The sequence below is a fragment of the Mirounga leonina genome, unplaced genomic scaffold (genome assembly GCF_011800145.1).
Source record: "Mirounga leonina isolate KUSES-001 unplaced genomic scaffold, KU_Mleo_1.0 Mir_260, whole genome shotgun sequence".
NCBI classification, from domain to species: domain Eukaryota; kingdom Metazoa; phylum Chordata; class Mammalia; order Carnivora; family Phocidae; genus Mirounga; species Mirounga leonina.
Window position 1 is genome coordinate 2,509,812 of NW_023270642.1, and position 15,924 is coordinate 2,525,735.

General features: G+C 36.1%; 1 protein-coding gene across 32 annotated transcripts in view; it reads left to right on the forward strand.

Moving 5' to 3' along the window:
• CREM (cAMP responsive element modulator) overlaps positions 1 to 14,975 on the forward strand; it is a 73,461-nt gene extending 58,486 nt beyond the window's left edge. For 15 of the 32 annotated variants that reach the window (XM_035029566.1, XM_035029570.1, XM_035029575.1 and 12 more), the window contains 2 exons: positions 7,664 to 7,820; positions 13,731 to 14,970. In XM_035029566.1, coding sequence (XP_034885457.1) covers positions 7,664 to 7,820; positions 13,731 to 13,875 — 302 coding nt within the window. In that variant the 3' untranslated portion in view covers positions 13,876 to 14,970. Of the gene's footprint in view, positions 1 to 3,722; positions 3,759 to 7,663; positions 7,821 to 7,990; positions 8,043 to 13,730 lie in introns of all 32 variants that reach the window. The other 17 variants (XM_035029573.1, XM_035029576.1, XM_035029583.1 and 14 more) reach the window with 4 other exon arrangements.
• The last annotated feature ends 949 nt before the right edge of the window (positions 14,976 to 15,924 follow it).

Here is a 15,924-nt window from a genome sequence, read left to right on the forward strand (position 1 = left end):
TTAAAGCGTTTTGAAAATTATCTTGATGCGCTATTATTTTTCTCAAAGAAGTTTTGGTAAAATTTTAGAAAAGCTATAGATTGAAGAAACTCTCAAATGACAAGTTTATTGTAAGATACAGATGGACTTAATCTCAAATACTGCAGTATGATTCTAGAAGCAAGAGGCATTTTGTGCATGTATGTATTTGCTAAAAATCATTAGTTGGTTTATATCTTTACTAAGTAAGCCTTTAATTTCAGTTCTCATGTCTAACCATGAGAAAAAATTATAATAAAAAATAAAAGATCTAAAAATACACAATATATTTAAAGATGAAAGTTTAAGGTAAAACTTTGCACATATTTTTAATCATTGCTTGTAAGTAAGTGAACATTTTTATACATTTATATGTATAGAATGAACATATACCATCCTTGAGCTTTGTTTCACAGTTTTACCCATAATGCTTATACATGAGTTACTACCAATTTAAAATCTTCCAAATGCTAAAACTAAAAAATGTCAAACTTTTTTCACAAGACCTCACTGTACTTTGGAAATCATTATTTTTAGAAATCTGATCAGTTTTCACAGAACCAATTCTATTTTGAAATGCTGTTTAAAAATGAACAACAGTTTTTTGTTTTGTTTTGTTTTGTTTTGTTTTGTTTTGTTTTGTTTTGAGGAGCCAAAAGAGCACAGTGTTTAAGGGACTTTTTTGAAGTAATAGTAGAGGAGCTACCTGTGTGGATTGGTGAAACAAGTGGACTGATGTAGATCTTTGGCTTACACATTTTTTTGACCATGACCCACATTTTACATCATGATGCTATATACTTGTGTGTGTGTGTGTGTGTGTACATAAAACAAGTTTTCTTTTTTCTTTATTTTTATTTAAATTCAATTAATTAACATATAATTAACATATATAAATAACATATAATTATTGGTTTCAGAGGTAGGGGTCAGTGATTCATCAGTCTTATATATAATACCTAGTGCTCATTACATCACATGCCCTCCTTAATGTCCATCACCCAGTTACCCCATCCCCCCACTCCTCTCCCATCCAGCAACCCTCAGTTTGTTTCCTACGATTAAGAGTCTCTTCTGGTTTGTCTCTAATGCTTATCTTGGGGCACCTGGGTAGCTCAGTCAGTTAAGCTTCTGACTCTTGAGCTCAGTTCAGGTCTTGATCTCAGGGTCATGAGTTCAAACCCTGCAGTGTTTTTGGTGTGTTTGTTTGTTTGTTTGTTTTTTTAAAGTGCTTATCTTTACATATAGTAGAGATGTAATGGACTTTTCTATTTTTCTGTTGCTCTGGAAATTGATTTTATGACCCACTAATGGTCTAAAACTTACAGTTTGAAAAACTTGTCTAGACCAAAATCAGGCTCCTAACAATGACTGGTATGGGAAAAGTTTTCAGGAGTATTTATTTATAGAATCATGGAATAAAATGTGGAAAGCGAATATCTGTAGTTTATAGAAGTGTATTATTGAGACTTTTGGGTACAGTTTAAATTTTTGTTAGAAATAGTTTTTGGCTTTATTCATAAGCTGATTATATTAAGAGCCTCACTCCATATCTTTTAGTCTCTGAGTCTTAAAAACTCTAATACGTTGTATTCAGGCTGGACTTCTGAATTGTTAAAAATAAATATTCAAATTTGGAAAATAGTGTCTTAGTTAATATTTGATGCATGAGAATAAGGATACATTTCACCTTGTGAAAGGAGGGTACTTGAAAAGGTTATTGTTGGGGAATTTTCACATAAAAGAAAGGTTTGGATCAGGTGTAATAGCTTCTTAAACTTGCCAGCAAAGCAAGTTATAATCATGTTGGAAGTGAAAAAAGTCACTTATCTACCTTAAGTTTTAATAAAACTCCAAATCTGTATGGAAGGTTTACTGAAATTTCCATCGTGCTATGTTCCCACTAATTTTGAAAGAATTTCAGTGAAGTATTTTTTGGGATGATTGTTTCACTCTGCCTGGTTTTATTTGCCTATATGAATATATTGCTTAATAAAATAATTGTGATACTTTGCATTTATGTAAGCTTTAAAAAAGTTACAGTGTTACAATATAAATACAAATACAAATGTGGTCAATGCTATCAAACGATCAGATGGTGAGAGACCTACAGGAAGCAGGTAATATAGGTTAAAGGATCCGGGTAGGCCTCGCTGAGGAAACTGTATTTAAATACCCAAGAGGAGAAGCACTTTCCATGTAATTTTACTGATGCACTCAGAGCAGATCATATTATATTCATTTTCCATATAACAACATGGATCAGAGTGGTAAATAACTCTTCCAAGCTCACAAAGCTAACAAGTGGTGAACCAGTTTGGACCTTCAGACTTCAAGAACAGACCTTGTCTGATTCTGTTCACAACCATATTACATTGCTCCTCAAAATTCACCTGGTAAATTCATGCTAAGGTTAGATGAATTACCACAGCATAATACACACTACTTAGAAAACATACAAAATAAAGCTAACATCATTTTAAGTAGTCAAAATGGATTTTTTTCTAGAATATTTATTATTACCCTCACAGGGCAAGAGAGTGTATATTTGATATATATAGAACTTTTCATTTCAACATTTATACTTTCTCATCTTTTACATAGACTCTTTTTTGACTCTTAAGATTTTCACTTAAACAACTGAGGAGTTCCCTTATATGTAACTTAAAGTAAAAATAGTTAATGACTTAATTCTTTGTGGTCTAAGTGTTATAATTATTGTGACAAATTTGAAAATGTTGATTGCTTAAGTAGTCATGTTTATGTAGGGTTTCATTTTCCTGGAAAAAATAGAGCAGTGGAGAAGGGAAGGGTTTTGACGGTGGGAGACACCAGGCAAGGACAAGGCTGATTTGGGCATCGTGTGCCCTGGCGCGATGGAAGGGAGGGAGAGCGAAAAAAGAAAAGTGAAGATGTTAGTAGCTTCTTGGAGCTATGGAAGAGAAGTACCCTCCTTATCAGTACAACTTCAGAGTTAGCTCATTGCTTGTTACTTAGGTAGATTTGGGATAAGGGACACCTAGCAAAATGAAGGTAGGAGCTCCATTTATAAAAATGTTTTTATTGAGTTAATGTGCTCAGTACTACAGATATCTCAGTAGATAAAACTACCAACATTTGGGATGTGGATAAGTTGTTCCACTTTGAAAACTATCAAGATAGGCGTTTGGCTGAGTTTCTTCTTTCTTTCTTTGTTAGGAAGAAACAAGCACCTCTTTGACTTGTTAGGCTTTTCAGTGAGTTTTCTTATTACCAGTCTGATGAAACTGTCTCATAGGGTTACTTGTGATTCTCCACCTTTGAGGTTCTATTCTAAATGATTATAAACATTGAAAAGGACTTTTATTATCTTTTAATAATCTATTCTCTAAAGGAATATAATAAAATAGAGTATAAATTTTAGAAGTTTTTAGTAGGCATATTTTTAAACAAAATAAGGAATAAGAGCCATACGTCTCAATCATTCTATTACCCAGGTTTGTTAGAGGGGTAAATATATTTATGGATGTTATATGCCTTTTAACTAATATACAGTATAAGCATAATTTGGACCATTGTCTTTCAGACACTTAAGGAAGGGAAGAGGAAGGGAACTAACATTTGCTGAATGCCTACCATGTGCCAGGCACTGTGCTAGACACTTTGACATACATTACAGGGGTTATTGTGAGTATTAAATGAGATAATGTATCCCCATTTTACAGATGAGGAAACTGAACTTGCCCCAAGTCACATGGCTGGTAAGTGGCAGAGCTGGACTAGAATCCAGACTCCAGATCCCATGCTTTTTCTACTGTACCGTGTTTAAAGCTTGCGAAGAGAGGTATGAAGCTTAATGACCAGAATTGAGAGTTCTAGGAATTTGCTTTTTCCATTAAATATTTGATACTAAACCTAAAAAAAAAAAAAAAATGTTCATGTCAGGAGGTAGATAGTGGGAAATACACTGTAATTAGAGCTCATCTGCTTCTCAAATGCCAGGTGAGATGACTAGTGTGTAAGGCAAGATTAGGAAGTAATGCCAGTTGGAGTAAATACATAGCATCTTGTGAGGGCTTCCCACGTCTTAGTGTTAAAGACTTAGCTATAATAATAGCTAATAATAGTCTTATAATAATAATACTGCTTATTTTAAACATTCAAATGACAGTGGGCTTGGGCAAAACCCTGGGAAGTTCAAAATTTCCTTCGTGGTGTACGTGTAAACCCACCGAGCACCCATCATATGCCAGGTACTGTGCTAGGTTATATGGGGTACCAAGCTAAAAAAGACACCCCTGACTTTAAAGTTTTTGTTGCCTTAGAATAAAATTAGTATATAAGTATCTTTATCATATTATCTTTCTTCAATCACAAGATGATAGCCCCACTGATGACTCATTTATTGTCAGAAATAATGTATACAGTGGAATTCTAGAATAAATAGTGTGGACACACATTTAGTAGTTAGATGGAACAGGAATTAGCCTTTATAGGAGTACAGGGATAAGGATATCTCATCAAAGACTGTAAGGTGGTTCTTTGAACTGTGATTCTAGGAATTGAATCTGCTTTAAATTGCCACTGAATTGATAATATTGGAAATTGAAGCTAACCAAGATAAAAACTTTATCACTTCTTCCAACAACAAAACTTTTTGACATTTGGGTTTTCTCAAAACAAGAGATTCTCTTTGCCCATATCTTTTTAGTGTACTTACTAATAAGATCATATTTGAATATATGGAATTTATCCATTGACATTTATTCTGTGACCACTAAAAGTGTACCATCATACATTCTTTAGGATATTACAGAAATGTATATTAACTCCTACCAATTAATACCAATTCATATTTCTGTCTTGAACTAATGACCTGAAATCTGATTTTTGTTGAAGGAGATAAATATATAGTATATCTGAATCATTGCAATAAAACCCAATTTATTAGCTAACATCCCAGAACTAATATATCCAAATATATCATCCCCTTCCAAGTTATCATTTTAAAGATTTATTTATTTATTAGAGAGCAAGAATGAGAGAGAGTACATGAGAGGGGGAGGGTTAGAGGGAGAAGCAGGCTCCTCGCTGAGCTGGGAGCCCCATGCGGGACTCGATCCAGGGACTCCAGGATCATGACCTGAGCCGAAGGCAGTCACTTAACCAACTGAGCCATCCAGGCACCCCCCAAGTTATCATTTTAAAGTGATATCTTTTTCCTGAGCTATTGCTCAAGAATGTTTTAAGAATACTTCTTTTGAATTGCTTTTATCCTTCATGGTGCCAAATTTGGTCCTTTGAGGGTGGTTTCAGCTTTTGGAAACAGACCAAAGTTTAGAACCATTTCTGCTTGTAAGACCAATGAATGAACTTTAGTTTTTCATCTAGGAAGTATACCTACCCCCCCTTTTTTCCTTTTTTAAAAAAGAATGAATACTCTTAAACTAACTCTTACATATCATATCAGCATTCTGCTCTAACTTTATAGGACAGAAAATAGCAGATGTATACAAAAGGAGAGGGAGAGAGAGCGGGTATAACGAACCCCTCTGTTAATTTTATTGCCCTTCTCTGTGACCAAAGTTTGCAAAAGAACAGCCCTAGACCAAGGTCTGCATCCATGCCACCTGCGAATGTCAGCACGATGACATGTAAACTTCTCATTCGTCAGTGGCTATTGTTCCAGTTTTAGAAAGCCTGTGTAGCCTCCAGCTGTTCCATTGTCTCAACCTTTATTATCCCATAACCTTCTTCCTTGGATGTGGGTAAAGAGAAAAGAGGAGAGAACTATGTTATTCTGTGCTCCATTCTACCTCCTCTGACAATATGATTAAAATATAAAAAATCTTTAGTCAGTTAACAGTTTAAAACTTTTTAAAATTACCTTCTTAAATATTTCAAGGCTAAGATACTCTATGACATATAATGAGATAACTTGTGTATACAGTATTTTAAATAGTCACAAAAACAAATTTAGGATTTTTCCCAAGTTTACTATTGATAGAGATTTTGCTAGTGATAGTTATATTTATCAGTTATTATTTATCACCATTGTTTTTAAAATTATATATAGAAGGAAGGAGCAGTGCATCCTTATAGTGGTATTTTTGTTAATCTTATGAAGACCTTTAAGTGATCTTCCCCCAAAGCCATATTTTAAAAGTTTAAAAAAATATTTTCACCTAATTCTTAAGCTCTAAGGGGAAAAAAAAACACCCTGGCATTTACCCAAAAAGGAGCACCTTGATCAGTTTTTGGTTAACCTTTTAAACTGCTTAGCTATTTTCATTCGTAATATTCTATTTAAATGAAAAAAGTCTTTGTGTCCCTTTTGGGTAAAATTTCAGTTCTTACTCAATGGTTATAATGCATTTTAATGAAATATGGAAGTGATGTGTTTTCTATTTTGATTGGCATTGGTTCAGACCAATTTTTGTAGGATTTGGTAACTTTTAGAAAACCTTTTTCTTGCAGTTAACTTTGAGACAGCATGAATTTTGTAATCTCTTAGAGTGTCAGATTAACTCTGGACCATACATTCTCTAAGTGGTGGTAGAAACATATTTCATCACTTAAATCTGTCTCTTCTAGGAAGCTATGTTCATTAGAGTAGAAAGGCAAATGTTGAGTATAAATTAGGAAACTTGGAGGACTTTTAGTATTCAATATGAATACTAAGTAAATATTAAGTCTGTCATTTGTGATTGTACTATAGTTAGAAAAGTTTTTTAAATGAATACTTAGAAATATATTATTATCTCAAGAAACCTACTTAAGACAAAAATTATCATCCCCCAGAGAAACTACATTTAAGTAGAGCTTTGCTGTTTTGTTCTTTATTTTGTTTTGGTTTTTAAACTGAAAATACAGTGAGCCAGGTTTGTCCTTCTAATACCTCAGTCATCTTCTGGTTGTAGGACTTGTATTTAAAGACATGCAGTAACTGTCTCAGACATGGTGTAGGGCACAGGAAAATCTCTTATCTGGAATATTCTGCTTAATTAAAATTTTTGCAGTGGTATGCTAGAGCCAGCTCCCACTGGTATGCTAGAGTGATTATTAAATTTTCAGGGTTTTTGTGAGCTGGTTGTAAAAAGAGCCATTGTTAAAAATTAAATATGTATAAAGAAACACATATATATTTAACAAATGAGTTAGGTTAAAAACAATAAATACTCAAAACTCATCACTTCTCATAATTTTATCTATGCTCGTGAGGTTATTTCCATCTCTTTTATCTGTATGTTGTGCTACTTACTGTGTATGTCTTCTCATCTCCACCTTCCGTGAGGTCACACTGACAGCTTGAAATTGGCCATGGTGAAAGTATTTACATCATGTAAACTGATAAACACATCAGGGCCTTTTTCCCCCAGAGAGCACTTGAAAAGCCTCCCTAATTTAGCCTTTGATAAAAACCTTTCTAAAATGCACGGGGGCATTTTTCTACCTTAACTGTATAGAGCATACTGAATATTATTGTTCCAAATGCTGAAGACCTTTGATACCTAAGACTTTAATGCTCAAAATAATCATCTTAAATATTAGCAAAGTCACTTCTTATGACATGTAAAAAGAAGTATGTTATTTCCAGGTCAATTTTATATAAGAGATCAAGTTGTAAATTGTTTATATAAACTTGTCATATTTTGTTTCATTGCAGCTGCCACTGGTGACATGCCGACTTACCAGATCCGAGCTCCTACTACTGCTTTGCCTCAGGGAGTAGTGATGGCTGCCTCGCCAGGAAGCTTGCACAGTCCCCAGCAACTGGCCGAAGAAGCAACCCGCAAACGAGAGCTGAGGCTAATGAAAAACAGGTAGGCTATTTCTCCAGAAACCAGTAGCCACCTATCGGATGCATAACTTATCGCTGTGGGGCTTTTTAAAAAATTGCTTTTCCCAAGCCATTTTTCCCAAGTTACGTGTTCTGTGGCATTTTGGGGTTTGTGCTCTGCATGTGATAATAATTAGATTTTCTTGTCATCAGAGTGCCTAGCCGGGAAACCATTTCATCAGCGGGAGTCACATCCCTATGTGTGGTAAGGGTAATGTCTAAAAGATACATTAATTTTCTTAATGATGATGCAAAGGCTTTATTACAAATAAAGATTTATTTTTTACTTGGCATTTACTTTGTGAAGTAGGTGATAAGTGTAATTTTTTTGTTTCTTTATGAGCAAAATAAATTTAAGTGTGAGTAAAGAATTTCTAAGCCTCTTAGGGGTGCCTGGCTAGCTTAGTTGGTAGAGCATGTAACTCTTGATCTTAGGGTCTGTGGGTTCAATCCTTGTGTTAGGGGTAGAGTTTATGCAAATAAATAAATAAATAGAATTTTCTAAGCCTTTTATATGTAGTTTTCTTTTATCTACTTTGTAACTTTGGTTTTTTTCTATTATACTGAAATGCATATTAATTCTGATAAATTTTGGTCAAGTGCAAATACAAAGCACCAGAAAGAAACAAAATTACTTAGAGCCCCATCACTTAGAGATACCTAACTAATATTATAACATAGGTACTCCCAGTTCACACTCTCATTTTCTCACTCTTGTACCATGTTTCTGTAATTTTATTTTTTAAACAGGTGTATGTCATAAAAATGCTGTTTTCCAAAATTCTTTAATTTGACTTCTATATTATTTCTTGGTTTAGTTTTTATGATGGAAATGGTGCAAGTTAATCTGATTTTCAAAATGAATAGAGTAGTCCAAGAGTTCTACCAGTCGTCTGGTCACCTTATTCCTAAGTATTAAATCATGTCCTCATTGTAAGAAAACAGAACATTTCAGATGACATCATGTGCTCACCTCTGACCAGGACCACCTGGTGGTGGTTTGTTTAGTAACATTACCACCTAGTTAGTCTAGAAATTGTGGCTTCTGAGCCACTACAATTCAGAAATAAGTACTGACTTCCTAACAGTCCTTTGTAACTGAATGTGAACCAGTAGCAGCTATATTCAGTTTACTAACATCTCTTTATTTTTTTTAATTTAATTTTATTATGTTATGTTAGTCATCATACCTTACATAATTAGTTTTTGATGTAGTGTTCCATGATTCATTGTTTGCATATAACACCCAGTGCTCCATGCAGTACGTGCCCTCCTTAATACCCATCACCAGGCTAACCAATCCTCCCACCCCCCTCCCCTCTAGAACCCTCAATTTGTTTCTCAGAGTCCGTAGTCTCTCATGGTTTGTCTCCCCCTCTGATTTCCCCCCCTTCATTTTTCCCTTCCTGCTTTCTTCTTCTTCTTCTTTTTTTTTTTTTAACATATAATGTATTATTTGTTTCAGAGGTACAGGTCTGTGATTCAACAGTCTTATACAGTTCACAGCGCTCACCATAGCACATACCCTCCCCAATGTCTATCACCCAGCGACCCCATCCCTCCCACCCCCCACCACTCCAGCAACCCTCAGTTTGTTTCCTGAGATTAAGAATTCCTCATATCAGTGAGATCATATGATACTTGTCTTTCTTTATTTCGCTTAGCATAATACCCTCTAGTTCCATCCACGTTGTTGCAAATGGCAAGATTTTGGGGGTTTTTTTGATGGCTGCATAATATTCCATTGTATATATATATACCATATCTTCTTTACCCATTCATTACTAACATCCTTTTAAATGTCATATTTTGAGGGCACCTGGGTGACTCAGTCGTTAAGCATCTGCCTTCAGCTCAGGTCCTGATCCCGGGGTCCTGGGATCAAGCCCCACATCAGTCTCCCTGCTCAGCGGGGCCTGCTTCTCCCTCTCCCTCTGCCTGCAGCTCCCCCTGCTTGTGCGCTCTCTGTCAAATAAACAAAATATAAGTAAATAAATAAATAAATGTCACATTTGATATAATATAGGACTCCTCAAGTTGGCTTTAGTTCCCAAACATTGTAGGTATCACAGATCACTAGATGGAGTTTTGTACCCTGGAAAATGCAACAGATTACCAGAACTAGAATCATGAAGCTATACATGTCTTTATCAGTTGTTGTTCCAGGTTAACTAAGTCATGCTGGGTTCCTATATTTCGTTGTCAGCACTTTGCTCAGAAATCCTGAAGGGGCTGAATGGGTGGGGCTCATGGTTGTTTTATGGAAGTCTTGCTATCAAAGATCTCTAACTTAGATCTGGTGGAGGAATATGGATATTTTTTTATTTTTTATTTTTTTAAAAGATTTTATTTATTTATTTGACAGAGAGAGACACAGCAAGAGAGGGAACATAAGCAGGGGGAGTGGGAGAGGGAGAAGCAGGCTTCCCGCTGAGCAGGGAGCCCGATGCAGGGCTCAATCCAGGACCCTGGGATCATGACCTGAGCCGAAGGCAGACACTTAATGACTGAGCCACCCAGATGCCCCGGAATATGGATATTTTAAAACTGTCCTTTCAGAGATCTCAGGGAGCTATGAAAATGATTTCTTCTGTGGTCACAGAATTTATATTGTGAAGTTCAGTTTAGAAATATAAAGTATGGTGATGCAAACTGTAAAATTGTTCATTGATGTCTTACTTTCCTAAGGAAAATAAAAGAAAGACCTAGAAAGTAGCGTTCTTATTTCCCTTTTGTCATTATTCTGTACCTTTATTTTTATTTATTTATTTATTTATTTATTTATTTATTTAAACAGTTTGGCAGTTTCTTTTTCTTTTTTTTTTTTTTTAAGATTTTATTTATTTATTTGACAGAGAGAGACACAGCAAGAGAGGGAACACAAGCAGGGAGAGCAGGAGAGGGAGAAGCAGGCTTCCCGCCGAGCAGGGAGCCCGATGTGGGGCTTGATCCCAGGACCCTGAGATCATGACCTGAGCCGAAGGCAGACGCTTAATGACTGAGCCACCCAGGCGCCCTGTACCTTTATTTTTAGATTAAAAAATGTTGTCAGTAGAACTATCAATGAAATAGTGAAATATTAGGAAGTGGTTTCCTCTAAACATGCCCCACAACTACCTACCACGTACATAAGAAATTTCCCTGAGGAAAACAGTCATGAAATTTTAGGCTTTAAAAAAATAATTAGCTAATGACAGCTATTGGATAGCATTTGTGTTTGGGCTGTAAATAACCAAGGGAAATGGAGCCTTCACCCCACAGGTGTTATTTTGATCTTATGTGGCTGGTCCAGAGGTACGTGCAGCCAGAACAAAGGCTCGGCAGTGTCATCAAGGATCCAGGCTTCTCCTCCTTGCTCTGTCAGCTTTAGCAGGTGACATTTGTTCTTAGGACCACAATATGGCTGCCACGTCCCTAGGTGTGGCATCAGGCAGGAAGAAGGGAGAAGGGCCAGAGCCAAAAACTGGGGCCGCTGAGTCTAACTCTTCCGAAAACTTCTCCTGGAAGATCCTCGCAGCATCTTTCACCCACATTTCCTTGGCTAGAAATAGCTAATAGAATCCCTAGCTGTAAGGGATTCTGCGAAGGGTCTAAGTTAGCTTTCCAGATCTCAATTTCAGAGCAGGACTAGGGAAGAGCAGATGATAAATGGCTAAAGGTGGCGCAGTTGAGCAAGTACTGTATGCAGGTTTTAAGTGCTTTGTTTCTACTGTTTAATTCTCACATAACTTGCACGTGAGATCAGGTCTGGTTATTATCCTTACTTTCCAGAAGAGGGACTGAGGTTCAGAGTGGTTAAGTAATGAGTTGGTTAAGATCATGCAACCCACACTGGACAGAAGCTGGATATGCAATCAGGCAGTCTTTCTTCCAGAGCCCGCCCACTGCACTACACCAGAATCACCTCAAAGAGACCTCAGAGTAAGCTTCGGATTTAACTTCATGGAAAGTATGTAGGTTTTACTTATTAACATGAAAGACCTCTCAGACATTCCCTTTTTATTCTTTGGCTGGCACTTATGATAGATCTGATAGATATTTCTCCCAGTCCAGTGACAGTTTATATTTCTTTACAGCCTTGTCAACATTTCCTCTTTGCTGTGTATTTCCTCTCCATGCTGAGGATATATCCAGACAAATGCAAGGCCTGAAAACTGAGCTAACTATTAATAGAAGAAACAGGTGTTTTCCATAGCTGGGAAGTACTTAGGAATGTACCATCTACTGGTGCGATCATTTAAAGCTTTGTGCTTGGAACATTTTGACCAGTAACCTGCACTGTTCCTGCATGAGATATGAATTATGATATTTACAATAAATAGTACACCTTGGTAAAGAAAATTAAAAAATAAATAACCACAGCTCTGCTATTAGATATGTAAATTTTCATTTAATGATAACTTGTTTTATAAAGTGATTATCTTCCTTCCAGATCTAGAATTTAATATAATGATTCAGTCATAAACACCTTGGTATTCATAAGTGTATTTTAGTTCCTTTGTAGAAGAGTTGCAAATTTTATGAGCTTGGATTTATTCTCAGCTTTTCCCTATGCATCATTTAGATTAAATCAATCTGTATCAGATTCAGTTTACTTCTTAAATTTTTTTATTTTCTTGTTAACTAGTTGAGAAGTCTGAGAACTTTGTGAGTTCACAGGGTGAGTGCACTGTTTTTGGCTAGGAAGTAGGGGTTGATCTTTTCCTGCAGTTCACTGGGATTTCAAGGTCTTTTTCCTGCTGACACTTGGTCCCACGGAGAAAAAAAACAGATAACCAGTTGTTAGTGAGTCAACCATCCTAAAAATGAGTTATCTCTTTCACCGTAGGCTTTTTTGATAATGAAGCGTACCCCAAAGGCAGTTATTTTCAGTTGACACCTCCAAAAGAACACTGTTATCAGAGGGTACATTCTATAGAGGACTTAAATGATAGAGTTGACACCCCTTCCTACCCTGAAAAAGAAAGAGAAAAATGTTGGCTCTATTAATTATTTTTTTGGTGGAGTTATGCATGAAAATGACTAACTCATCTGTGTTTTTGTGTTTGTTGCTTTGGCTGGTCTGTTCGTCCTTTGGGCATGCCTGCAGCGCTTTAAAGATCAGTATATTGGGTAGTAACTGCATGTGATTGGAAAACAGTCTTGAAATACACTTTTGGGTTATATAGTAGCTTTCTTTCCAAAGTGTTAATATTGGTGCTCTCACTTTGTGGGTTTAAATTGTCTGAATTATTGAGTGTTGGATTCTGTACCCTCCCTTCCTTAATTTTCAGAAGCAGAGTCCATTTCATTTTGGTTTATGAAAATGTGTGTGACTTGCTTACTGTTGTCTTTATCCATGTTGTTTTCTAGCCAATAAACTGCTTCTTGCAGTCATGGTCGAGCTTATTTGTTTTACTGATGAGATTCAGTCTTGAAGAAACAAAATCTCCAATATTGACATTTCAAATTTCTGAGGATTAATTTTTCCAATATTTCTGACCAAATAAAGTTGATGCATTGTGACAGAATATGTGGCTTTTGGTGGACAAAAATAATTAAGAGAATTGAAAGGATCTGTAAAAATTTTTGTAGAAATTCCACTTGGGGATGTGGTCCTATTGTTTTAGGTTACTGAAAACCATTCTGGTCACTGTTATCATGGAATGTGTGCCCTAAGAAAACAGCATTTACAACGAACGATGGACACATTGATCGTGCTCTCAAGTTGTTCCTGTTGTTTGAAAGTAATCTTACAAAAGGCATGTGCTTGGTTGCATTTGTTGCGTGGCTTTGTACAAACCTTACCTAGGATTGATTGGCTGTTGAGTTTGGGGGGTAGAAGTTCATTTGAGGCAGTCTGGATTGTGCTGGGAGGTTGTTCCTGTAGTCATTTGCCTTGTGTTGGTTCCAGGGAAGCTGCCCGGGAGTGTCGCAGGAAGAAGAAAGAATATGTCAAATGTCTTGAAAATCGTGTGGCTGTGCTTGAAAACCAAAACAAGACTCTCATTGAGGAACTCAAGGCCCTCAAAGATCTTTATTGCCATAAAGCAGAGTAACTGTCTTTGACTTGGACCTTGTTTATTATGAACTCTAATCAAGGCAGGAGATGCAGCAATTCTACTAATTGCCATGTGGACTCGTGGAAGGGACACTTGTGACCCTTAAGAATCCAGTTTGGCTTAGTGTTTGACATTGAATTGGGAACGCTGTTCCAAGATTTGGAATGCAGCCATGATCACATTTACCAAGCTTACTTCAGTCTGCTTGTCAATAGCATGCAAAAAAAAAAAATGTTTTGTTTGCCCTTTTGCTTCTACTTTTTTTCAGGGAAGCTGCTAAAGAATGTCGACGTCGAAAGAAAGAATATGTAAAATGTCTGGAGAGTCGAGTTGCAGTGCTGGAAATTCAGAACAAGAAGCTCATAGAGGAACTTGAAACTTTGAAAGACATTTGCTCTCCTAAAACAGATTAGTAGAAATATTTAACTATGAACTGATTACAACATGTACAGTTGCTTTTGAAGGCAATACAATATATAGCCAGCAAGAATTATGGCTTTTTTCCTTTGTATCATTCATCGTATTCTCTAACCTCTGACATTCCTAAAATGCTTCACTGTACGTAGTTAACTCTTGGCTGTAACTTCAATTTTTTTAAAAAGAGACAAGCTGTAAAAAGAAAAAAAATGTATGTAACAAATTCTTAAAATGCAATATTTGTAAGACTTGCTCCAATGCCACATATTTGCAGTTCCCAACCTCTGTGTCATGAATAGTGTCCTATGCAATAAAATTTTTTGCAGGTCTTTAGAAATCATTTTAGGAAAGGATGATCAAAGATAATGCATCCAGCAGTACAATAAAAGCAAACCACAAAAAAATACCTCAGGAAAGAACTGAAAGAAAGAATCGAAAGAATCTAATGACATGCCTATATGAAAATAAGAACCTATAAATGAATTTATGGCATTTGCAGATTTTTATGTTTAGTTGCTTTGTAAAGAAAATATTGTATTGTTGTCCTTGAATGCCATAGTTGAAGAGAGTTTTTAATAGAACCATGTTGGTTACACTTTGTAGTGTTTGGTGCTCATTTAACTATCTGAACATTTACTACAGTTTTTACTCTATTGTGTAATATAAAAGATCTTGCAGAAGTTCTTAGTGTCGGTTTGAATGAATGAACCTAATGAAAGTTATGACAAATTTTTAATATCAGGAATGTGTTAAAAGTAAAAGTTAAAATTATATTTGCATACCTTCAAGGGTATGCGAGCCAATTTCTACACCGGGTTATGCTCTCTGCAGATACTCTTTCCTCCATCTCGTCAGAAGGATGGTCCCAGAGCTGTTACGCAGAAGAGCAGCTACGAGAGATTCAGGTCGTGTGATGATGGACGAGGCCTTTCTGCAGATGGGCCCCTGTTTTGAGTTTTAGTTAACAGCCCTAGGAGTTTTAAAGTAAAAACAAAAACAACCCAAGATTTTATTTTCCATTTCAAAACAGCTTGAAGTCTGCATCAGATCAAAGATTTTTATGTCAGCACATTCAGATGAAGTCCATTACATCGAGACAGCAGTGTTCTTACTGGTATTTACATTTCATTCTGTTTTTATAATAAGAAGCTTTAAGATATAAGCCCGAAGCCCTAATCATAAGATGCTCTGTCATCTCTCATTCACTCCTGAGACATTTGTTGAATGCCTGCCATGTGCTAGGCTCTGCTATATCTTCTCTTATACCTTCTGATTTGTTAAGGATGCCCCCCCAACCCCTACTTTCTGTAGTGAAACCTGGTCAGTGTGTTAGGGAGGTACAAAAACAGGTCGTCATTGATTGGTATGGTGTCTAACTGCTGTTCCCCCCATGTCATAATTCTTTCCCTTATAACTCCCAGAAGTTAGGCCATGCCATTTTTGGCTTTCTTTAGAAAGACTTACCTTCCTTCAGAGTCTGAGCTCTGAATTTCTTTTATCTCAATTTTTGTCTTCTACAGAGAAGATGAGGAAAGAAGACAAGGAAGAAAAGAGGACAGGAAAATCCCATGTTTCAGGTGAAGGAAAATGGTGCTTTATACTCAGTCACTGTAAATCAAATGTGTGCTC